The sequence below is a fragment of the Thalia democratica genome, chromosome 2, assembly GCF_965202585.1.
Source record: "Thalia democratica chromosome 2, ktThaDemo2.hap1.1, whole genome shotgun sequence".
NCBI lineage: Eukaryota > Metazoa > Chordata > Thaliacea > Salpida > Salpidae > Thalia > Thalia democratica.
Window position 1 is genome coordinate 34329001 of NC_139166.1, and position 25673 is coordinate 34354673.

The 25673-nt window shown below is 25.1% G+C and overlaps 1 protein-coding gene across 1 annotated transcript; it reads left to right on the plus strand.

The window, feature by feature from the left end:
• The first annotated feature begins 7603 nt into the window (after window positions 1-7603).
• LOC145849589 (major facilitator superfamily domain-containing protein 12-like) lies at window positions 7604-23171 on the plus strand. The gene is given in 12 exon segments (XM_082954555.1): window positions 7604-7743; window positions 8649-8796; window positions 10980-11190; window positions 11728-11835; window positions 15087-15223; window positions 15535-15564; window positions 15635-15699; window positions 16636-16683; window positions 17639-17776; window positions 18080-18250; window positions 21600-21694; window positions 22671-23171. Coding segments are annotated over 12 exon segments (1416 nt in total). The 5' UTR covers window positions 7604-7626; the 3' UTR covers window positions 22819-23171.
• Window positions 23172-25673: the final 2502 nt, after the last annotated feature.

The following is a 25673-nucleotide window of genomic DNA, read 5'->3' on the forward strand; positions in this document are numbered from 1 at the left end:
TTATCATTTAAAATCGGCATGATATTTTTATTTTTAGCAGTAGCAAAATCTCTTTTATTTTCTTGCATGTCTAACAATTTACGATTGTGTGCTATTGTTAAACGTGTTATGTTTGGTATAAAGGTATAGAACACTTTTAATGTCTATCTGTTTAAAAATTCACTTTATGGAAGGTCTTCAGTAAAGTTTTATCCATAACCTCTCGGAATCATTTCCCAACTAACGTCGCTACGATTTTGTAGAAAAGAGGACTTTGTAGTAATACTGTATATTTATTATATTTTTTTCTTGTTCTTATTTCTCTCGTGTTTCTGGCTATAGACTAACTCATGATCGTACCCACTTGATCATTTTTACTCTTGGTAGTGTTGAATTGTTTTCGTAACTGTGCTTGGAGTTTGGACGGTTAGAAATATTTTGGATGCGCTGGTCAACTGCAACTGCGATATGTTTTAACACATATTCAGGATGGTTTGACGTACTATTTACATAAACCGTATGCTTATTTGTTTTTCTGTACGGTTTGTTGCTTTCGTTTTATAGATCTTAACTTACATCTAGAAAGTCTTTCATAAACAACTTAGCTTCAATAGTAATATCAAAGTTGATGTCTTTTAAAAGTTTTCGGATCAAGTAAAAACAAAATACCCAGGAGTCATTATTTTTACTTGTTAAAAACTATGATCATTTTCTTACTTGATCCAAATTTTTCTGGTGTCATATTTTTTACTTGTTTAAACTTTTGGGGTAATTTTTTTACTTGTTTAAATTAATAAACTCAATATCAATGTTTGCTTAAACGTTAAAGCTACTATTTTTTTTTAACTTTTTCTGCTCTATCCTCAATAGAAAATTAAACGCCAGATATGTACTATTTATTTGATTAACTATTAATTAGTAAGTATAATAAGGTAAAGTAAAAGTTATTCAAATAAGCATTCAACAATAAACATCTGACGTTTAATTTTCCATTAAGTATAAAACAGTAAACTTTTGTTAAACTTCAAAAACAAAAAAAAAATGGTTTATATCTTGATATAGCACAAGATTATTAAATGCTTTTATAATTTTTTGTAAATAGCTCAAAATTAGTATTTTAGTTTATAATACTTTAAATAGAACAGTGGTACTTAGTTTAGTGTCTTTAAGCTTACTACTTATATAAAATTTACAATCTTTTATTAAATATATTCTTTAAATTCATTTTATATAAGTTGTAAGGATAATTAAAAACCTAAATGGAGCATAACACTAATTAACCCATTAAAACACTTTGTGCCGCTTACGCGGTAATTGTCTCTTTTTTACTTTCTTCTTTTTTCTCAAGCGAGTATAAATTCAACAATCGCGAGAAATATTGACTTCTTTTAGTTTCTACTGCATTGCAGCAGACTGAAGTCAGTGCAGCTTTTCGCTGCACTTAAGTTTTAATGGTTTCAATCTTGTTGTCGAATTGATTTCGATTTTAGAACACTTTTTGAGTTTGGTTTAAACATTTAGTTTTTAGTTTCTTTTATTCGAGTATTGTCGTCTTTTAAAAGAATTGATAATTTGGTTTACTAGTGTGTTGTTGTGCAGTATTTTATCATCTTTTCGTTTCGCAAATTCATTGTAAATATAACCATTATCACAGATTCGAACTAAGTTTAAATTAGTATAAGTAACTGATTTATTAAACCTTTAGTAAATAGTAAATAATTCATATTAGTTTATTTAAGTCGACTATAATTTAAGCGTTATCTTGGGGCATCTACTATACAAGTTAGAGCGCACGTTGCGTAATAAATCAGCCCCTAACAGTGTATAAGTAGAAGCTGGTGATAGCGTCATGATGACCCGGACGTCCAGTTAATTATAGCTGGAATTGAACACAGATACCTTCATTAAAGTTTCTACGTTTTTTAGATGGTGACATGGGGACAGCGTGGAATAAACCTGATTTAATAACAGTATAAATTTGATAAACTTTATGGCATTTAGTTAACCTAGTCATCAGGTCTGTAAAATTTATAAAAATGAGTTTAAAATTTCTAGTTGGAAAAACAACAAAGTAGTTCGAGTTGTGATAGATTTGATTTGTTTTTTTCTAATGGTAATTAGTTTTATTGTGTTTAATTTTATGTTAAAGTGGTTTGGGAAAGGCTAATCGACATGTGTTAGAACTAAAATGTATTTGTGGTGTATGATATTATCGCAATTCATCGTTGAAGCGTTTTTTAAAGTGAATTTTAAAACTTGTACGAGCAAGTTGAAACAAAAGTTAGTCTTGTTTTCAAGTTGTTCCGCCGTCTCGTCAAATTAATTAAATATAGTTTAATCGTTTTAAACATTTTGTTAAAAGAGAAATGTTCGCTAAAAATTAAAATGAAATTAAAGGCTTCTAATAATAAAACTTTCGTATAAAATAAAGAGTTTTAAACGTCTATAAAAGTTAGCAACTGTAAAGTTTAATTGTTTTGTTTTCAGACAATCGTTTTAATTTGAACTATAACGGATAATAAACTTATTAAACTGCATGTAAAAACATTGTTGTTTTTCGTTCGTCCTGGTAAAAATACTTGTATGAGGTTATTAAAACTTGTTTTCGAGTGTATAATCGGTTATTAAAGTGAAATGTCTTAGATTTATTAAACTTAATTTAATTTTATATTTAGCAACAACGATGTTTCAAACCAGTACATTTAAAAAAGTTCTTTTCGCCTAAGTACTGTACTAATTACAATATACTCGAACTTTTACTGTTTAATGAGTTTTCGTTAATGTCAAAGGAAGTTTAAACTTTATAACCAGAAATTTTACAACCTCAAACTCAATGTTTTTACTGCTGAAAAAGTTTTTGTATTGTTAAAGGAAGTTCATGCTTAAATGACAATTCTTTACAACTTCAAGTTTGAATACTAGTAACAAACTTTATTGGCATGTTTTTTGTTGTTTTAAATCTAACCGTACTTATAAAAAAAAAACATTTTTAACGAGGTCATTCGAGCTATTAAATGTCTTACCCGGTATTTAAAAGCTGAAAATAAAAAACGATTTTGTTTAATATTTGTTAGAATATTAAAGTTTTTAAAATCAGTACAAGTTCACAGGCTTTATACTTTTACGAAAGGAAGTTTAAACTTTTGAGACGCATGTAATTGCTTGTTTTGTCAACTAACTTGTGTAAAATGTGAAATGTTTTTTATGTTAAATCTTGTAGAGAATTACTTCGTATTAATTGAAACCACAAATGTTTTTCAATTACTTTAAAACTTAACAAACTTTAAAGTTAAAATATAAATAGACTAATCGATTAATGTAATGTTGTTGCTAACTAATGGCATATAAGTTTGTAAATTAAATTTTTTAAACGTTTTAACTTGTTTTTAAAATTGATATCAAGTAGTGACGTACATTCTAATTGCACTTTCGCACGAACGGCTCGAGAAACGAATCGGCGAGGAGCGGTACGAGGAGACCGAGTTTTATGTACAAGGAGAGGAACGAAGAGATGAACGAGGGGATTTACAGAGAGACGGATCAGAGGAATCCGTAGCGCCAACAGACCGCTGGGTGAGGCAAGGAGACGGATTCCGTAGCGCCAACAGACCGTTTAGGTGAGGCAAGAAGACGGATTCCGTAGCGCCAACAGACCGTTTAGGTGAGGCAAAGAGACGGATTCCGTAGCGCCAACAGACCGTTTAGGTGAGGCTAGGAGACGGAATTTTGTAGCGCCAACAGACCGTTAGGTGAGGCCAGGTGACGGATCAGCATAAACCGATAAACCGGTCAAACGACGAGGAGATGTACAAGGGTGGAGCGAATTCCAGCAGTGAAGAAATATTTTAAACTTTTTACATTTTTCTGTTATTTTGTAGAACTGTATAATACTTTTATTAATTTTGTGTATTTGAAAATAACTTATAGAATTTTTCAAGTAAAGTAATGCTTTTTAAACTAAGGAGATAAAAGTCGGCGGTCGTTTTTCGTTCATTTTTCTATATCGGGAGTTTTAAGCATTCTTACAAATGTTAATGAATAAAAATTAATGTTTTTTCGGAAAACCAAGAATAAATTCTTTAAGTACGAAGGTAAGAGGAGAAAATGTGCCGCTTACGCGGTAATTGTCTCTTTTTTACTTTCTTCTTTTTTCTCAAGCGAGTATAAATTCAACAATCGCGAGAAATATTGACTTCTTTTAGTTTCTACTGCATTGCAGCAGACTGAAGTCAGTGCAGCTTTTCGCTGCACTTTTAATGGTTTCAATCTTGTTGTCGAATTGATTTCGATTTTAGAACACTTTTTGAGTTTGGTTTAAACATTTAGTTTTTAGTTTCTTTTATTCGAGTATTGTCGTCTTTTAAAAGAATTGATAATTTGGTTTATTAGTGTGTTGTTGTGCAGTATTTTATCATCTTTTCGTTTCGCAAATTCATTGTAAATATAACCATTATCACAGATTCGAACTAAGTTTAAATTAGTATAAGTAACTGATTTATTAAACCTTTAGTAAATAGTAAGTAATTCATATTAGTTTATTTAAGTCGACTATAATTTAAGCGTTATCTTGGGGCATCTACTATACAAGTTAGAGCGCACGTTGCGTTATAAACCAGGCCCCTAAAGTGTATAAGTAGACGTGATAGCGATGACTTCACTGATACTTCTATTATTGTCATTAATTTTAACATCCATTTCATACTTACAATTCAATTTAAGTTATCAATATACTTGTTCATTTCTATCATGCAAATAGAACTTTTGTGAAAAACTGACTAAAACTAAATTCAAATAGTTGAACATTCAAGCCTCTTCAACATAACATATAAGTTTTCACTGTTTTATTGTTTATCGTGTGTGGTAAAGTTTCTGTGGTGCTTCAAATGTATGGCCTCACAACAGAGTTACCTTAGTTCTGGAAATAAAGAGTTCTGAACAGTGAATAAGCATTTGTTTTAAATCGAAATTTCAGCTTGAGTAATTGAATGACCATTTTCTGACTTAAATTTGGCAACAATGCCTAAAAAAAAGTACTAGAAAAAATTATTATGCATTACATGTAGTAGGAAAGGAATTCTTAAACTATAACACGGTGTTATTAACACCACTATAGCTCAGTGTGCGGTGCAGTCTAGTATAGTGCTTTTTTAAGTAACAAATAAGGGGAATTTCGATTTTAAAATATATATATTCTCCATATTACATTGTAACCATGAAATGCTAAAAGTTTACATTTATATAAGGTACCCTCAGAACACCTTAGAACAGACAACATTTCAAAATTTTGTAATTGATTTAATTAATTAAAAAAGCCAAGTTTAAATACAATTTTATTAAGCACCAAATGTTCAATTTGAAAACTATTGCTTACAGTGTTGGGGGTAGAGAAAGTAGGAGACTGTATGAGTTTGTTATACAGTGGACTGTATCAGTTTGTTAGAGTATAAATAGATTTATAAATAGAATTATACAAGACAAATTACATTTGTTTAAAAATTAAGATTTAAATTGTCAACATAAATATAAAAGCAAAGAAAATATTTGGTGCTGTAAATTGTTAAAGTATGACTCATGTGTTTTAATGCACAAGTTTAAAAGTGATATATTACAAGTTAATTTTAAGCCTTAATGTACTTTTTTGAAAAAAATATTTATCCCTTGGGAAGAGTAGATTAGTTTTTAGATAAAAACTAGGCTATCAAGTATATTTTAGGGATTTTAGAAATTTAGAGTAATTTTTGAGATAAAAAAGGGTCAAAATTAAATATTCCAAGAAGTTCTTAATAGATTCTGTGACTAAAAAGACAAAAAAAATATTTTACTGAAAATATATCTCCCCAGTCAAACCTTTTATGATTTATAAAAAAGTAAAAAAATATATTATTTATTTACTTACTAATTTTTGAGTAATTACTAGTTGTAAGATCATAAGATTGATAAAATGAGCGTGGAGAGTAAAATCTCACATTAAGCTGATAATATCTAAGTCGTTGGGCTGTGAAGATTTGCCTGCGTCAAATTTTCAGACTTTACCCACAAACGGTTGCTTCAGTGCATTTGCACTTAAGCCCGCTTGGTTAAGATCACAACAGTGGTTTCTTGCGACTATTCCTGCATGATGAGTCCTAATTAGGACAAAACCGGTCGTAGGATTGTCTCGGATGCTGTTGTTGTTGATCATGCTGTGAAGTTCATTGTTTATTATTGTTTATTATAATTGTAAGATAGAAATTTCTTACTAATTTCTCACTAATTCTTACTAATTGTGTGTTAGATTATTAGTACAAAATATTAAATAGATATTTGAAAAATTATATAAATTAAAACAGGGGAAGTTGAATATAAAACTTGTTTTTGAACATGTGACTAACTTAAGAAACATTTAAAAATAAACAAAATTAATAAAATTTCTTTAAGTTATGGTCATAACTTTTTTATTGTTTCAAAAGTGTGCTTCCTACAAATTATTTGTGATAATGAAAAGAAAACTTTCTGAAAATTTGAATTAAACTGCTTTAAAAGTGAAAGAGATTAATTGGTAACTTTCTGCATAATATTGTACTAATAAGAAAGAAAGAAAAATGTGAATGCTCACAACTAAGGGTAATAAATTGGTGTGGAGAAAGACCTTTTGGTCATCAAGCTGTGCACCATTTGCTTGTAGCTTATACTTTGAGCAATAATGAAAAAGACAATTAAAAAAAAAATTAAATAAAAAAAATGTCTTATATATACAATTAAAAATGGTAAGCACCCTTTTTTAACCTATGACTGCCAATATTGACCATGAAAACCATAGTCTACCATGGGCTCCACACCGTCTTCTCCTTATCAAACTGAAATTAATAGTTAGCCTTATATTCATATTTATATTTGATGTCTTATTTAACCAAAGTTTTAGGCTAAAAATCAATATAAAATAATTATACATAAATTTAGGATATTTCACTCAATGTTCAATTATAGTAAAAACAAGCTTAATACATAAAACTTTAAGCTATGTAATTGTTTTATATTGTAAAGTAAAATCAGTTAAATATTTAACTTATATTAGTTTATGATAGATAAGTTTAATTCTGTTTATGAATTAATATAGTTTACTTGAGAAAAATAATATTTTAAGACTAAACATATTAGTCTAAAAACATTGATTTTAAGCCTAAATTTATGGTTAAAAATGAAATCAAGTATAAGTATAAAGCTAACTATATAATTTCAGCTCAATATTGCTGCTACATCATCCTAGGTAATTACCAATTAACTTTTATTAGATTTATTCTGACAAAAAATTCTGAGAAAATTGACTGCAAATTTTTTTTATAGAAAACATTACTTAATACTAACTATATATTTTATTGCTGCCAAAGTTTTTAAAATTACTAAAGCAATAACAATAAATTTAATATAAATGCTTTGTTGGTTTTATTTGAAGTAGGTTTTTACATATTTAAAAAATTACAAGGACACACAAATCACAAAGAACTGTTGACATACCAGGGCAATTTGAGATACTTGAATACTTTAGTGTTTTTACTGTCAATTAATACAACATAATACAGTTCAAACTTGATAGATTTTCTGTAAAGTTAGTGAAAAAAGTAATACAAAACTTCTGCACACAACAGATAATTTATATAAATATATAAGATGTCAGAGTTTTTTGTTTTGTCAAAGAAACAAAAGTTTGGATATGGAACAGGTCATGTGCTAAATGATTTGTGTGCATCAATGTGGTTCAGTTATCTTTTAATTTTTTTTCATGATGTTAGTTTTCTTACTTTTTACATCTGTTAGTTATTTAAAATATTAAATGTAAGTATATAATATATTGAATTAAGGTTTTTTTTCACAAATACTTTTTCTATAAAACTTTTAATGAGCATAAATATTTAGGCTAATTACAAAACCTCATTTTACTTTAGAGTAATTTAAATGTAGTAAAGCTGCTGTCAAAATATATCAATACATCTTTATGGTTCTTCTTAATCTGAGATGCTTTTGATGAAAATTTGTTATAGTAGTTTATGACCAAAATTACTCTTTTACTAGTGCTTTTCCTCAACTTAATTTTAAACAAAATTTATATTGTAGTATATATTTTTCTACAATAGGTTTTGAAAATAGCCTAGTCTCAACATAAAAAAAATTATTAACATGGACAAACTCTTGTTACATCGAGCTTTGTTTTAAATTCTAGTCTTTTTAGTATTTATAACAATATTTTTCAGATGCTATATTTCTTCTATGTTATAAAATATCAGATTTTTAATTTTAGACATGGACAGAAACTATATTTAATTATATAAGTTAAAATTAAATTTATATTCAAGTATTGTTGTTTTGGTAATAATTTAATTAAAAAGGTGAATAGACATTTGAAAATATATAAAACAAACATATACAACACTTTTCATTGTACTCTACAAGTTATTAATATAGTTAGGCCCATACAATTACAACTTACTTATTGGAAATTTGTTGTAATTTGATAACAAATATAACTTTTAAGCTAGGAAATAAAATAACTTTATTTAAAGACTTTTGTTTGAATTTTCTTGATAAACATAACATTTTAAATGTTAAGTTAGTTTTAGTTTATATTTCCGTTATGTATATTAAGTTCAATTTTAATTACAAAGTTAGAATAATATCATTTACTAACTAATTAGGTGCTGAAGTTTAGTCAACCAATGGCTGGATACCTACTTATGCTTGGTCAAGTAGCTGATGGAATATCAACTGCGTTTGTCGGTTATGAGTCTGATAGAAACAGCTGTTTTTGTAGACCTAGCAGAAGAAAATCATGGCATTTATTAGGTATTACGTAAACTTATGATTTAAGTATTTTTTTTTCCTATATGATGACTTGAAATAAGAAAAAAATGTTTTTACTATTTCAAACTAGAAACATAAATAGTTGTATAACCTAAGAAAGTTAAATAATCAGTCATGGTATTAAACTAGCTTGCTAAAGTTATATAAGTTAGACAGTTTTCAAAACTTTTTTACATAAATTTTACTTGCTTAGTTGACTTGGCTTTTTTACAATATATATTCTTTACTACTTAAATTCATAGTATAAAAATTTTCGGTTGATAACCTTTTAGTTATTATTAATTTAAAGTGTTGTTTACACTTGTTTTGTATATCCAATGAAGTTTTTGAAGGATTAAAATTTAGATTAGGCCTTTTAAAGCATTCAAAAGACTTAATATTTCCTACGTACTATATTGATCCACAATGATACTGCTCCTGCATTTATTATAACATTATTCATAGCAAGTAATTTATTTCTCTTATTAAGATACTAAACTAAACAAATGGGGACACTTGATGACTTAATAGGTGATGCAGAGCAACTTCATCTCAGTGAATAGAGTTATTTATCATAATTATGTTCCATTATTGTTTACTTTAATGTTTTGAAATAACTGCATATTTTATAAAAAAATACAATGAAATTCGAGGTAGTTTGAATTTCTTAACACACCCCATTTAACTTTATCATTTGTTGCCGCTACTTAAATAATAAAACATGTTTATAAAAAAATTTTGAAAGAAAGCTTTACTATAAAAAGACAATAAAATATATAAGCTATTAAACCAAATAAAGAGTTAATGAAATAAAGTAAGATAAACAGTATGTTAAGTCGGTGGTTCTATAACTCTTAGTAATTTCTGAACAGTTTAGACTAAATTAAAAATTCTGTGCACACCAGGATGTTTAGTAAATGCTTTCTTATTAGAATTATACTTTAGTTATGATTTATTTGTAGTATGTGATTATACTAGGTTTTTTAAAACTATTAAAACATTTCTTCAAGTATATTCAAATAAAAAGTATATATTAAAAATAGTTTCGAAGCTTATTAGAATTTTGGTTCACATTAAACTAATATATGTCACATATTTAAAAACATTGGCTTTAAACTGAAAAAAAAATTCACACTTAAAAATTATTATAGCTTGTATATATTTTCTCTAACTTTAAAGTTATTCTAGAGTGTTTTTACAAAATATTAATGCTTAACTTTGTTTTATGTTCATATCATTACTGCATATTGCTTTTCAGCTTTTTTATGTCTGAAGAGCTGTTATTCACAAAACGTTGTCACATAAATAAAGTTAAACAAAAGTGAACAAAGTACTTAGACAGAAACTGGCATAAGAACTTCATTTACTAATTTTACAGTTTTTAAATGAACACATTCTAACTGATAGAACTTATTTAAGATTTTTTTTTCAACACTGGATTTTTTCTTTTAAATTTTATTTAGAACCTTGTATACACATTTGTCTACTTTAGCAAAGTTCGTTTAACTAAACAATGACTCACATGCTAGTAGTTTTTCTAATCGTGTTGATTTGGCCCAAGACCTCAGTTTACCAAACCCACTATTTTAGTTGTATTTTTTCATTAGTTTTTAAACTAAACATTACAAGAACTATTATGTTAAAACTTAAGCTTTGTTGTTTTTTGCTAATAAACGTTTTTTAAAAGCAATACAATGTACGCCTTACTAAGCTCTACAAAGTGGGCTTTTCACCATTTAAGCAGGTTTTATTTTGTTAATGAAAAATGTAAGTGATTGACTGTTTCTAAAATTAATACTTTTAGTTATTTTATATTTTGGTATGTTTAACTTATTAAGAAAGCTCTTTGAAAATACTTGATTCATACAAAAAATATATTACAAATTAAATTACTTGTAGTATAATATAGTTAAATTAACATACTTTACTAATTTTGTTTAGGTTAAAAAATATATTTGACCTAAGTCTTTAAAAATACTGTAAAACTAGACTCATTTAATAAAATCCATACAATCTTTAAAAGGTAAAAGTCTTACGCTTGGTTTAGATAATGTTAATTTGAATTTATCTTCTAAAAACTAAGAGTTTAATTCAACCGGACCTTACTATAGAAAACTGAATAGTATAATTAAAATAAAAGTTAAGCAACTTTTGATACCTCTAATATATATATTTATAATATCTAGGTACAATATGTGTTTCATTATCATTTCCTTTTTTATTCATTGACTGTATTGGATGCACTTCAGATACAAGTGAAATTGCAATGTTTGTGTATTATGCACCCCTTGTTGTTATTTTTCAATTTGGATGGGCATCAACGCAAATCAGTCATTTGTCACTTATACCTGATCTTTCTTCTAAACATGATGATCAAGTTTTTCTTAACAGTTTAAGGTTATTATTTAAAGAACTAACAAAAGTGTACCAAAAAATAATAATTTTTATAATATAAAGTTCAGCCATTTTCTAGCTTAGTTATGCCTTAAAGCAAAGCTTGTAAACTATTATCAGAATTATTAAAATTTTGATATATTTATTTTGTTATGTATTATTTCAAGTCACATAACTTAAATATTTTATACAATTTATTTCTTATTTTTAATCTAACTAAGCTGTAAAAAGTAAACAATTGAAAAAGAATTAAAAACTAAAGAGATGTGTTTAAGTTTAAAATATATTTCAAAGTATCTAAATCCAAAAAAAAAAACTTTATGTTCATGTGTTTGAAAAATAGAGAAATTAATACCTAGGCTTATTTTTTCCAGGTTTCTTTCAACCTTGAAATTAAATTCTCTTTTCCTTGAACACATTTGAATAAATAATTGTTTTTTTTTTGGATTTGAAAGTTTTTAGTTATAGTCTGTGTTATTTTGTAAAAATAATTTAATTTTACTCATCACCTACTTAATACACGTGAATCAATTCTAACAGGTATGCAATGACAATAGCCTGTAATATACTTGTTTATTTATTAGCATTGCTTTTTATAAATTCCCAAGAATCAGACTCGACGCATATTTCTCCAGTTGATGCTCCTGCCATTTAAAGTAAGCTCAATTTTTAGTTTCAAATTAAGTTTTTATAAAATTTTTAATTTAAAATTAGAGATTTAAATTCTAAATTGAGAGAAAAGAATTCTATTTTTTTATTATAACTTTTAAGCATTCTTTTTTGAAGTGTTTTTATTTTTACTATTTGTTCAATAAAATATTCTTAGTTAAAAAATCTTAAATTTTATCACAGTTTTAAAACTGAACCAAGTAATAACTGTTTTAATTACTTTGTATTTTTATAACCATTCAAATGTAGTAATATATTTTATTCTTCTACTAAGACTACACTGTTTAAGACAGATCTCTTTTAATTGATATTTATTAAAATTTTCATAAAGTAGACAATGAAAAACTTTCTGATATTATTTTTGAAAACGATGTTTATTTTTTCTAAAAATTGTACAATAAGGGTAATAGTAGTTCATTATTTTCATTTTGTTATTGGTCGTTAACTGTTGCGTTAATTGTTGTTTATGGTTTTGCGGTTAAATTTAGTGCTGATTTTTTTATTTGTAAAGTAAACTTTAACAATAAAATGCTTTCTTTTTGTTTATTTACTCAGCTGTATATATCTGTTGAATTTTATTCAGATGTTGTAGGTTTTGTGTACTGACCGCAGTGTAGTTAGAAAAAGATCCATCTAAAAATATTCTAAAACTTGAAAATATCTGAACAAAAGGTATAAATGTAAAAATTAATTAAAAAAAAAGTTTAATGTTAAAATTAAGCACTACTTAATGTTTGTTTAATTTAGGTTATAAAAAATTATTTTTATTGTTTTACAGTGTAATTTTACTATAAGGTTTTTAAAGGGTTTAATAATAACATCAAAACTAATTTTAAAGTAATTTATTTTTCAAGCTATTCAAACGTATAGTATACTAAGTAGTAGAAATAAAAATACAAATATATAATTCAAAATGCAAAATGATGTTTAAGATGTTTTTACATAATTAATAAAAGTTTTCAAATTAAAATATTTTATTAACTTGTTAATTTATAAAATTGTTCTGAAATTAATCTGTTTTACATCTACTACAATTATAAAAAAAAGTTGTAATAAGTTTTTTTATAAATAGTAAATTTGTTCAAGTATAAATTGTTTCTATTTGCATAAACAGTAAAATTAAATTTTTGCAAGTCACTTAATTGATCTATCAAAAATTTATATAGCCCTTATTCAACTTCGTAACTCTCTTAACTTGTATCAAAAGTGCCGTAGTTTGAAATTTTATATTTAACTATATTAAGTTTATTAAAACACTCCCTAAAATTTCTTAACTATAGTTTTAAAACCATAGTGCTTTTTTTCAGTTTCAAATATATTATTAATAAAAATTTTCAATAGTTTTTCAATTATAAGTAAAGCTCGTAATGATTATCATCTAAGTGTTTTAAAATCTTTATTTATAAAAATGTTCAAACCTAATTTATGTAAGCAACAACGTGTATAATTCTAATCTTTATAAGTTGTTATAAATTTTGTCGTTTGATTTGTTATTGTTGATTATCTTAGTTAAATTACTGATTAACTATTTATAAATTTGTAGTTATGAATTGTGAATGTCTAATTTATTTGCTCAATTATGCTAATTAGTGTTAATTAATTGTTTTTTCTGATAAAACCTCTATTTATATACTTACTCAAAATTTAATCTTACAATTAGTTGCTAACATAAGTAGTTGATAAGAGTTAGCCGAAATCGATTTTACTTGTTTGTTTGTTGGAATAAAAATGTTTTTGAACGAATCATGTCTTAAATTTTTGTATAATATATGTATTATATAAAACTATATTAAAAATTATAAAATTTTAGATTTTTTAATAATCGTTTTAAGATTTTTGTTAATTTTTAGTATCCATATCGTTTAACCCATACATATATATGTTTTCTAAATTAAAAGCATTTTTGTAACAATACATTTTTTTTAATAAGAAGATTATAAAAAGTATCTTACTGATTTGGATTAGTACTACAGTTAAATAAACTCAAATTTTTAGTATAAAATATACCGATATGCGCTTTATTCTAGTTTTCGATATTTAAAAACCTAAGCAATAAATCTTACGAAAGTTTTATAGTATGTGTTTTTTTACCTATATACGGTAACCTTTCGCTTATTTACGCACATTGTGTCCACAGAACAAATGTGTAAAGATATGAGAGATCGTAAAGATACGAGAGGTACCAAATATACTTACTATAATGGTTGTTTTTTGACATTGCTTCTAGTTAAAAGCACACTGTGGACTTTACCACTTCTAACAATATTTATAAATATGAAAACAAAAGATGAAACTGTACATATAGTAGAAAAAGGATTTAAATTTTCACAAAATAATAATACTTGTAGAAAAATTTTAATAATTTTAATAATAAGTAGATTTTATTTTTATCTTTATCTATATGTGATTTATTTGATACTTAATTTTTATATTCTATTCTACTTAGCAAATTCAATTTATAATGCATTTGTTTACAATTAAGAAATGGTGTGGTGTCTATATTAAAATTTGTTTCTATAGCCTTTTACAAAAATATGCATTTGGTGCTGTAATGGATTTCTTTTAATGAACAAAAGTTACGTGTTTGCACAAAGTCTAACGTTTGTTGTGTACTTTGATATACGGTAGCAAAACGTGAACCTTGTCGAGTGCAGGAGAATAAAATTAACACCTTCCACCATTTTGTACAAACACCTATGCATGTTACTCTTAGCCAGAACATGCTTCGCTGACTTAGTCATGTTCTGAGAATAGGCGACGAGCAAATTACGATATCTTTGCTGTACAGCGTATTGGTCGTTAGCAGACGAAACTGCGGTTAACAAATGTATGTTTAAAGGAAATCTACAAACGCATCCTAAAGATTGAATATCAGAAAAGGTTAGTCGGAGAAGCGTGCTAATGACTGCAACAAGTGGAGATCTTCTATCTACAAAAAAGGCAATGGTTTTTAAAATGCAAGGAAATCATAAAAAAATATTATATCTTATTTTTAAGTAATTTTCTTATCTTAGTTTGTCTTTGTTTTTAGAATAGAATAATTTGAACATTACTAATTTTATTGAGCACAACACGCATAACCGATTTCGGCTGATAGCGGGCCTGTAATTAAAATTTTATAATTACTACTTAACATCTAAAGTGATCAGCGTATTTTTCGATATCATTTAATTAGTTATTGAACATTTAAAATCAATGTTAAGAGTCGTTATAAATTTTTTTTATAATTGTTTTTAGAAATTAGCACTTACGTCTGTTGCAATTGGAGTCACTTTTTCTGCTATTTTCCATGTACTACTTACAGAAAACACAGTAACAAGTGAAAACATAACTAATGAAATTGGTACACCGGTTGATAAAAAAACAGGTTAATAATGAGTTCATCAGTTTAAAAAAGTATAAGTTAAAAAAATTGAAGTTGTAAAAATTGATGATATACAAAGTAAGCGTAAATTTTAATTTGGCTAGCTTTTTTAGTATTGGATTTACACTTAGTTTATAGCCATAAAAATTTCGCTTTTTACTTTTATTAATCTACTCAAAATTTAGTATGGTATGCTTTAATTTAGTTAATGATTTAGTTGACTGCATTTATTAATTTACACTTAATTTTATTTTTTAATTGTTATTGTTCTAACACAACTTTGTATATTATTTAAAGTTTCTATTGATATACAGATGTGGAAAATGTTTCATTGAGTTGTTCATGTGAGTTAAACGTTTTAACAATTGTTGTAATCTAATTGTTATTTAATTTTGAAACTATTATTTTCTACAGTAAATCAATGCACATCATTACAAATAAAATGGAATGAATGGTTTAAAAATCCCTTGTTTTATTTTGTAAGTTGATATTTGTTTTTCAGATAAAGTTGTCTAATACATTTTAAAATAAGATTTGAAACTATATTTTATATTAACTTTATGAATTTAAGTGTTTTTAAGTATATTAGTTTAAATTTATTGTTTTAATTTAAAAGTTATAGTTTTTTATTTAAAACATATTTTTAATGTATATATTTTATTTTTAAAGTATTTGCTAAATTATTCTAGTTTTAGGCTTTATATTTAAAAGTATTTTATGTACTTAAATTAATTTTAAAGTGTTTAGTTGTTCTTTAATTGCCTAAACTTTTCTTAACCTTAGCTATATTTTATAAATATTTTTTAATGACAAAAAATATATTGCTGATTTACATTTATATCATTAAAGTTATGCTGTGAAATTTTCTACACGTATTCAGATCTTTGCTCTATTTAAAATATTTAAAACTTTTCTTTTTAATTTTGTACAAGTAAGTATTTAAATGGCATGTTGTGTTTTAACTTATTAAAAATTTAAGTTTGCATTTTATGTTTAGTAGCTTTCGAGTCTCAACGATTAGTCTTATGTTTAACCATTTGCATAAGTACCTAGGTATATAATTAAAACACGTATTTAGTTTGTTAGGTCTTAGAACTCAGTAATTATATCTAAATATAAATATTTTTTAAAGTTATTTCTGTTTTTAAAAGTCACAAGTTTCAAATCATGTAATAAGTTTTTAATAACTTTGTATGCTTAAATATAAGTTTTAATTATATCTTTTTTATTTTATTTCAAATATTTATTCAAATATAATGTACAAAAACAGTAACCATAAAATAAAAAGCAATAATTTTGTCAACTTTTTTACCAGTTGCCTTCAGGTCTACAAATTTTATTCCTAATTTAGTTTTTATTTACAAATACTATAATAGAACATTTATTTAAATAACTATATACTATTTTTTAATTAGAATGGAATGACTTACATGTGTACTCGACTGGTAGTTAACATTTCTCAGGTTTGTTTTCTAAAGACTAAAAGTTCAAATTTTGGGTTTAAATCTTTCTTTTAATATAAATTTATCAAAAGATATTTTATTATAAAAACTGCTGCAACAGCTGTAAATAGAATATACTACTGCTAACATTTATTTTAAAAGCTTAATTTTAAAACAACAATTTTTAAGTTTAGAACTATAGTTAAATAAACAAGTTTTATAATATTTTTATTATATAAGTTTTTGTTTTATTGTTTCAAATTAGTTTATTATAAAAAAAATTGTACTTGTTTTGTTTTCTTGATGAATTAAGACTTTTAAAGTTGAAACAATTTACATTTAAGTAGGATACAGCTAAAATTATTAAACTACATATTCAATTGCCAAATTATTATTGAAAGTGTTAATTGTGCAGTTGAAAAACATAATTTAGCTTAAAAAGAAAAACTCTTCTTAAATAAAAGTTTTTGAAGTTTATGAATCGTAGATAACTTTGTGCTTTTACATTTTATATCAATAACCTTTACGACTATGTATATTTTATGTTTCAAATTTCATACTATAATTATGTGGGAATTTATTTTTTTTAGTTTATACAAAACAATAAATCTTAAAGTCGTTTCAATTGTCAAAAATTTTATCTTTAAGTATTTCTTTTTTTTTAATCTACAATAATGTAAGTTTTTATGTGTAAAATTAAATAGAAATAAATTAAATTTGCGTTTTAAACAAACATAATGTCCATTAAACTATTTAACCTGTTATTAAATCATATTTTATTTACTTTGTACTGCTTTATTGACTGTTATGTTCTTTATCCTGTTAAAAACTGTTTTACTTTACGAGCTTCTTTTTAAAACTTTAGAATAAAAACTAATCCCTTGCATACTGCTTTTTTACTTTTGCTTGTGTTAGCTAAAAAATAAATGATTAGTATATTTAAGTTTTCGTAGTTAACTTTTTTGTTAACATTCAGGTTTATCTACCAATGTACTTGCAATATACATTAAATTTAGCCCGTGGTTATATTGCAATTATACCACTCGTGTGTTTTATTGCTGGATTATTCGGTACAGTCATTGTTAGACTGTTATCAAAGTTACTGCTCAAAGAAGTTAGTTTATTTAAATATATTTCTTCCTAAAATATAACACGTTTTTTCAACAGAACGATGCGATCAATTTTTACAAATTTTCTGTTCATGTTATACACAATTATTTATAAGCTAAGTTTATACAGTATCTTTAAATAATATTTACTCAGTTAAAATCGTAACTATGTGCTATATGTTATTGCTTTAGCAATATTCTATTTATAATACAATTAAATAATGTTAATAGACTTATTTAAACAGCTTATTTTACTTTTATAAATACTGCTAAATTAAATAAAGTAAATCATTAATATTATTTTTTAGATTCTGTATTTGGTAGGATGCCTTTTTGTAGTTGGTTCCTGCATATGGGCATTGTATTTAGACGGTAGTAACTACCAGTTTTATGGGATGGCTATTATGCTAGGTATTGGCACCTCTATGATGCTGACAATTGCACTTACTATGACTTCGTGTCTAATTGGAGAAAATAAGGTACATCGTAAAATTTAAGAACATTTCAAGTGTATTTTATTTATATTGATTTTTTTTAGATTCTAATTTGTAACAGAAAATTTATCAAATGAACTTTTAATGGAATATAGTTAAAATACCATTAATTTTAAGTTAATTTCCAAAAACTATTTGAGTCAAATAAGTAAGTTTTTAGAAATTATAACTAATTTAAATTTATTGTTGTTAAAGTTGTATATTTATGTTAAATTCTATAGCTTATATTAATTTTTATTAAGTTTGTCAAGGAAAATTTAAAAGCATTTTGATAGTTTTGTTATTTTGTTATTTTTTTGATAGTTACAATAAAAATGAAAAATAACTAATAGAAAATATTGTTATTAAAAAAAACTAGAATAAAATTAAATTAGAAAAAAGAAGAAAAAAAGTTACTGATCGAGGGTTAGGGGTAACAGTGATAGTAAAAATAAAAAATAACAAATAAAAATTATTAATAAAAATAAAAAAATAAAAATATAGTTACCGACCGATGGTAAGGGGTAACAGTGATAGTAAAAATTAAAAATAAATAAAAAATCAAAATTAATAAAAAATATTTAATTTTTTTTTTCTACCCGTGCAAAAGTGTCTTCGCGCAAAAGTGACCCTTTGTGCAAAAGTGAGCCCTCGTGTAAAATTAACGCCGTGCAAAAGTGTCTTCGTGTATTAATGACCCTTTGTGCAAAAGCGTCTTCGTGCCAAAAGGTCTTTGTTCAAAAGTGTCCCTTCTTGCGTATTTGACTTCTACCCGTTTTAGATATATGATAAATTACGAAGTTGTGTTTTATATGAATCTGAAAATGTAAAATAACAAGGTGGTTATGTGCAAAGTATAAATCTGCAGTAAAAAAATCCTCTCACCGATCTATTAGGCGTAGTAGCTAAAAAACCACGGCTTATCTGTGATTTGAATACAAGCTTCCAATTAAACTTGGAACTTAAGACATAAAGAAACATGTAAAATATATAGTTGAGTACGAGGCAAAAACAATGTTGGAGAATGAAAAATGACATGTATAAAAATAAAAAATATGTATTAACTTAGGTTAGGATATACATTATAGAATTATATTAATATATATGAAGTGTGTGTGTGTGTTATTGTAAAAGAAAAGTGAAAGGTCAGAAAACGCCAAGATGTATTTGAAGAAAAATCGTCGGTTGTGTACACAGTTGTTTGAAATATCACGTCTTTTGTTTAATAATTGTTTACTATCTCCTGCTACAACTGCCATTCGTTCAAGGTTGCATATTTAGCAGATCTTACTCGCGCCGCCGATGTTGTTGTTGGTGTGGTAAAGGATGCTCCATTTCATTTCTGGTTTAGTACCATACCTGTCAAAATACTGCCAAACGAAATCTTACAATATTGTGCTGTTAATTTTATTTACATGCTTAAAAGTATTCTTATGCCCAATGTACCTATCTTTAAAAATACCTGTCGAACTAACGTAAAGTTTATCTTATCATTATTATTATCATCACTTAAGTTACATTTAACGCACCTTATAACTTATACACGATACTTATAATTAAGCAGTTACCTTGTAATTTGCAATTTACTTTATTCGACTTACGACAATTACAGTCTTTATTTTATTTGTTCTTGGTTTTAAAACAAGGTTCAATTTCTATATTGTTGTTATTATTATTGCTGTCATTACTATTATTATTATCGTTATTGTTATTGGCTATGTTATTATTATTATTATTGTTTTTAGAACATGGATCATTAGGTACAATTGTGTTTGTACTTTTAATTAAACTCTTGCTGATACTTCTAGTTATACATCTATTGTTATTTTTATAAGTGTGATTGGTGTTATCATTATTGTTTACGTTAGGCTTACTAATTTTACAATTATTTAAAATAATGTTATCGTTTTTGTCTAAACTAATATTAATTTCATGTATATTATCTATATAGTTGATATTATCATTCTTACGAATATAGACATGTTTGTTTTTGTTTGAATTTTTTTGTGTTGTCATCTCATTATACTTAGATGAAATAAAGTTGTTGTGTAGTTGTATTATAGACTTAAAGTTGTTCATACAACAATAAGAATTTTTTTAAGTTTTTCTGTTAAATATTTTACGGTAAAAATGGTTATCTGAGAAATTCTTCTTAACTAACATTAAGAATTCCTTACCTAAGTTTATGTTGATGCTAGAACAGTATGGTGGGTTATACCACAACACACGGCTACTACAAGACTTATGACTTTTCTGCGTTTTAGTGTTATTATTACTAGTAATACTGTTATTGTTAATATTGTTATTATTGTTATCATTATTGCTATCATTGTTATTATTAATGTTATTTTCGTTAATGATATTATTATTGTTATCATTAATACTATTTTTTATTTTTGCATATATTAAGTTTCATTTAAAACCACTTTTTTTTAAACATTTTCATATGGAACTTTTATTTTGTTAAATATTTCTGCACTGGATGACAATGAGCTTAAGCGTTTCTGAGTCATTATTGGCATATCTTTTTTATATGTTGGTGGTTGTCAGAGTTTATATTGATAAAAATAATTAAACAGTTTGGTTTTAGGTAAGGGCGAAAAGTACCATCAGATAGGTTTAAGGTTATATCTAAAAAATATCTCACTTCTTTAGCTAGGTCTAACGTAATCTTGAAACCTATATCTGACATTACCCTGTATACTTGTTTCCTTGTTCTGTCATATACAACAGGTTTTGCAAGATCTATGACACACAACCCATGTTCTCTATATAAACCACAGTTACTGAAAACATTTCTTAGTTTACTGAGGATATATAATCCGACAAGGTCATAAATCTCTGCACCATGGAAACTTTCCATAGGTACATCGAAAAAAGTTTCGTTATTTTTCTTTTTGCAAACATTGTTGTCTGAAAAAAGTAAGGAATCACAAGATTGTAAAATAATTTCTTTATCGGAATGTGTTAGTTTAATAAAGAAAGAGTACTGTTTTAATTTGTTATTATTATATATTCCAGTGAACTTGTTTCGCTAGGATATTTATTAGCAAATAATTAACTTTAAATTTTGAATAGTTATAATTTTGTTTAACTATTTTTTATCATATACTTAAAAAAGAAGTTATATAAGCTTTTAAAACTAAATAAACTGAATGATTTTTAAATGTATTATTAAAACATATGTGGTAATTTATAAGTAATTATTTAAATTAGATAAAAAATAAAGAATTATAAAAAAGTTCAATAGAAATCTTTAGATATGTTTTTTTAGTTATTTAGTTTTTACCATGGAGTAACTCTTAAGAGTTTAAGCTAGTATAATTTTAGTGTCTATTTTCAACTTTTTTTCCAGGAAACAACAGCATTTGTATATGGTTTCATGAGTTTGTTAGATAAAATTTCAAATGGTGTCGGAGTGGCTTTGATACAAAACTTAAATCCGTGCGCGTTAGTTTTATAATTTAATAAATCTTTATTTATGTATATACTACAAATTAGAATTTCGATCAATAGTTATTATTGTAGTATTAAATATTTTAGTAAGTTGAACGGTTTTAAATAATTTTATGTAGTTTTTAGTTTTTTTAAGTTTATTTTAAATAGTCAATAGTCTCCCTTGTGCTTTTTTATTAAAGAAGATTAATTTTATAATTAGTGCAAATCTAACATATGCTTTACATAAGTTTGTATAACTGTAAAACCAGCTTTTAGTAAAACATTTACAACATTTTTGAACTCTTATGAATTAAACTTTCTCATTTTTTAGTTATTGACAGTTTTAAATTGACTAATTCACGAATTTATTCATAAAACACTGTTTCACACAATTAATTAACGAGATCCTATGTTAAAACAAAGTTTTTATTCTAATATAATTTTATTTGAATTTAAATATTGTCCTTGGAATAAAGTTGAGAACTTTGATTGTTACTCTTGAAATAAATAGAAAGTACACAATGACAGTTAACTTTAACTAAGTGATTAAGATTTATCTATTAAAAAAACAAGTTGTTGAAATTTATTCAAAGCACATACAGTCAATAAAAATATTGCGTATGCTACACAGTGAACAGTGAAGTTGTTAGTTTTTTATAAGAAAAAACTTCCAGTTATCTTTTAAATTTTGTTTAAACATTTTTTTTTTAAGTATTCTTTTCATTTAAGGAATAAAGAATTTTTAAAACTAGCAATATAAAAGCTAAAAATGTTTTAAAAATACAATACAAGAATATATTGGTATCAAAGTAATATTTTCGGTATTTTCATTAGAGGTATTTTTAAAATTACCTTTACAAAAATTACTTTTACTGATAAAAATTGTATAATTATAAGAACTATACTTTGATATTTTTGCTAAGATTTATAAATAGAATAAAAATCATTGTCAAAAATATAAATTATATTTGTTAAAAATAATAAATAGGTGCATGTGCCTACTATGTGGAATCTTCTATAAAAACATTCTTTCATACGTAGTTGGCGGTGTTGCTATAGTGGCATTCATATCCGTATGCTTAACCTGTGTTGCGAACAGAAACCATGTTAGAAACGGGTATGAACGTATTGAATAAACTATTTTTTATTAAAAAACGTTTAGTTTTTAATATTTTGTTAAATAGTTATCAATTTGAAATTTTTAGAAACATATGTATGTCCTACTATTTTTAAATTAAAGACCAATAAGTTATAATTTTGTACTATATTAAATAAATTATAAAAAATATTCGAAAACTAAAGTAAAATTATCATGATAAAGTTATATTTAGGTACTAAAACATTTTTTTTTTTTTTTTTTGTTATCTATGTTAAAGATATTAGGTTAGTTAGTTGAGATTTCAAAATTTGAAAAAATAATTATGAAGTACTCAAAATCTATGTTCTGTTAGTTGATATTTTATAACTATTTTAAAATGCTGCTAAATTCACCAGGTAAATTTTCTTTAATATTTAAAAAAATATTTTTGTTACGCATTATAAGAAAATTGAATAACTTTGTTTTTAAATTACCTTTATTTAGAAATATTTTTTTATAGTTCTGCTTAGATTTCTTCTAACAATTTTTTAAATATTTACGTAGTTGTTTTTATTAAAGATAGTTTACTTTGAATTTTTTAAAGTTTTAAATATTCTAAATATTGCATTGTTTTATTTGTTTTTTTTTAAGTGCAATATTAAGTAGTATCATTTAACTATATTGTTTTTATTACTTAAAAGTAGATTTTGATTTCTCGTTTTTATTGCTTTATTTTAAACATGATTCAGTTTGTTTGGTTTTAATTTTTAGATGTTAATTTATGTTATATAACCACTCGTAAAGCAAAAGTTAAAAATTAACTTTCAGCTGCCTTTTCAACAAAGTTTTACTATTCGTATGTTATTGCAATATTTACACTGTGAGTTAATACATTTGAAATTGTTTTACCATGGTGCTTTAATATATATATATTTGACGAGTATTTAGAAAATCTAAGATTTTAGCAAGTTTTTTGATTAAAACCATCTACTTAAGACTTTTAAACTGTTTCCGTATTCGGATTTTTTTACAAAATTATCTAATGTGTATTTATAGAGTAGTTTTGTTTACCAAGTTTTAAAACTGTATTCATTCTTTGCTTGTGAAATATGAATAATATTTACAAGTTTTTTTTCGATTTAGTACTAGATTTTCTTAATAATTCTTAGACTGAAATATGGTTTAGTTTTTTTGTATTTCTTTTTGTATTTCAAATCACCAAAACTTTTGAGTGACTTAGTTACCAAAGCAATATTGATTAAGTCAAAAATAAAATCATTATTTTTTTCATGTTTTTATCGTTTGTTCACAATAGCTCTTTTTCTTACCTTGTATATTAAGTTGTAAGTTGTTGAGAGCTCTATAATGTTCTGATGATTTACTATACTAAATTTGTAACGTTTATATTTGAATTTATCATTTTTATATATAAATTATACTTTTTGAACTGACAAAAAAATTAAAACTTTTTAAGTTAAAAAAGAAAAAGTTAATGAAAATCGTTTTAAATTCACCCAATTAATGCTCAATTTATTAAACATTTGTTTCGTTAGTTTTTTTGAATGCAATATTTTCAAATCATTAAATAAAACAAAAAAAAAGTGTTATAGACAAGAACAGTAAAATAATAATATTAATGTAATTAAGTTTTAAAACTCCATCATAACTATTCACAAAACATTTTAAATAAAAAGTATCAAATATGAAAGAAAAATAAAAGAGAATTGTTTATAAAATATATATTAGTGTTATAATTAAATTAATTATTATTCTTTAAAGTCTTATATTTAGCTTTTTGATTTCATTATTGTTAGAAAATTAAAACATCTAAAAACTCAGTTTTTTGCTTACAGTTGAAGTTTTAATATTTATAGTTGTTTAGTAAAGGAAAAATAAAACAAACTGATGTTTTAACTTAAAGAGAGATGAAAAATTTTTGGTTATGTGAAAAATCTTAAAGATTATTAGGCTTGGTTGTATAACAAAAATCTTTCGAGGCCACTGTGTTTATGCAGTAATAATTAAAAATAATATTGCTCGCGACAACACACTCAGAAATTTAAGTTTAAGAAATATTTTTTTTTTGTTCGTTTATTTTGTAATAGCTCTTTATTTTAAAAACAAGTCTTAGGCCGAAGATATCTGTTTGACGGGCCATAGTTTGTCGATCCTTGTTATGACTAATGGTTTAAGTCTGAATTTAAACTAAAAAGTAACTTCAAGTAACAACCATTGTAAGCATTTCTAACATAGACTTCTTTTTTAAAACAATATTCGGCAGAACTTCCGTAACAAAAATATTTTTATTAACAAAAATAACCTCTAATGATTGCGGCTTTATTAGTTAAGCACTCGTTGAGCTTTTATTTAAAGTTTTCCTGTAAAAATTTTAAATAAGTTTTGACTTAAGCACGCAAATAAACGTAAATTTTTTGACTTAAATCTTTAATAAACGCAAAACTATACGCTGATAAATTATTGTAGCGATGACGAGTAAACAAGTAAACTTTTTTTTTGAGATTTAACTTCCTTTAACATAAACCTTTCAAAATAGTTTGACAGTCTCTTTCGGTTGTTCTTAGACTAAACCTATATTTTAGAAAATTTTATTGGACAATAAAAATCGACGCTTAGAAACACATCATGTTGAAAATGACCTTTGAAGTTAAAATCATTTACTTTAGATCTTTTTAAACAATTCGCTTTTATGTCATTTTAATTAAATTATCTAAGTTTTCATATTCAATATAAATCGCTGTTCTTACAAAAGTGAAACTACAACCAATGATAAAAATATTTCTAAAAGTTACCAAAAAATAAGTAAATAGTTCATAACAGGGACGTAGCTAGTTCAAAAAAGTTACGAATCTGCAAAAATTAAATCATCTGAAATAACTCGTGATAACGTCCTAG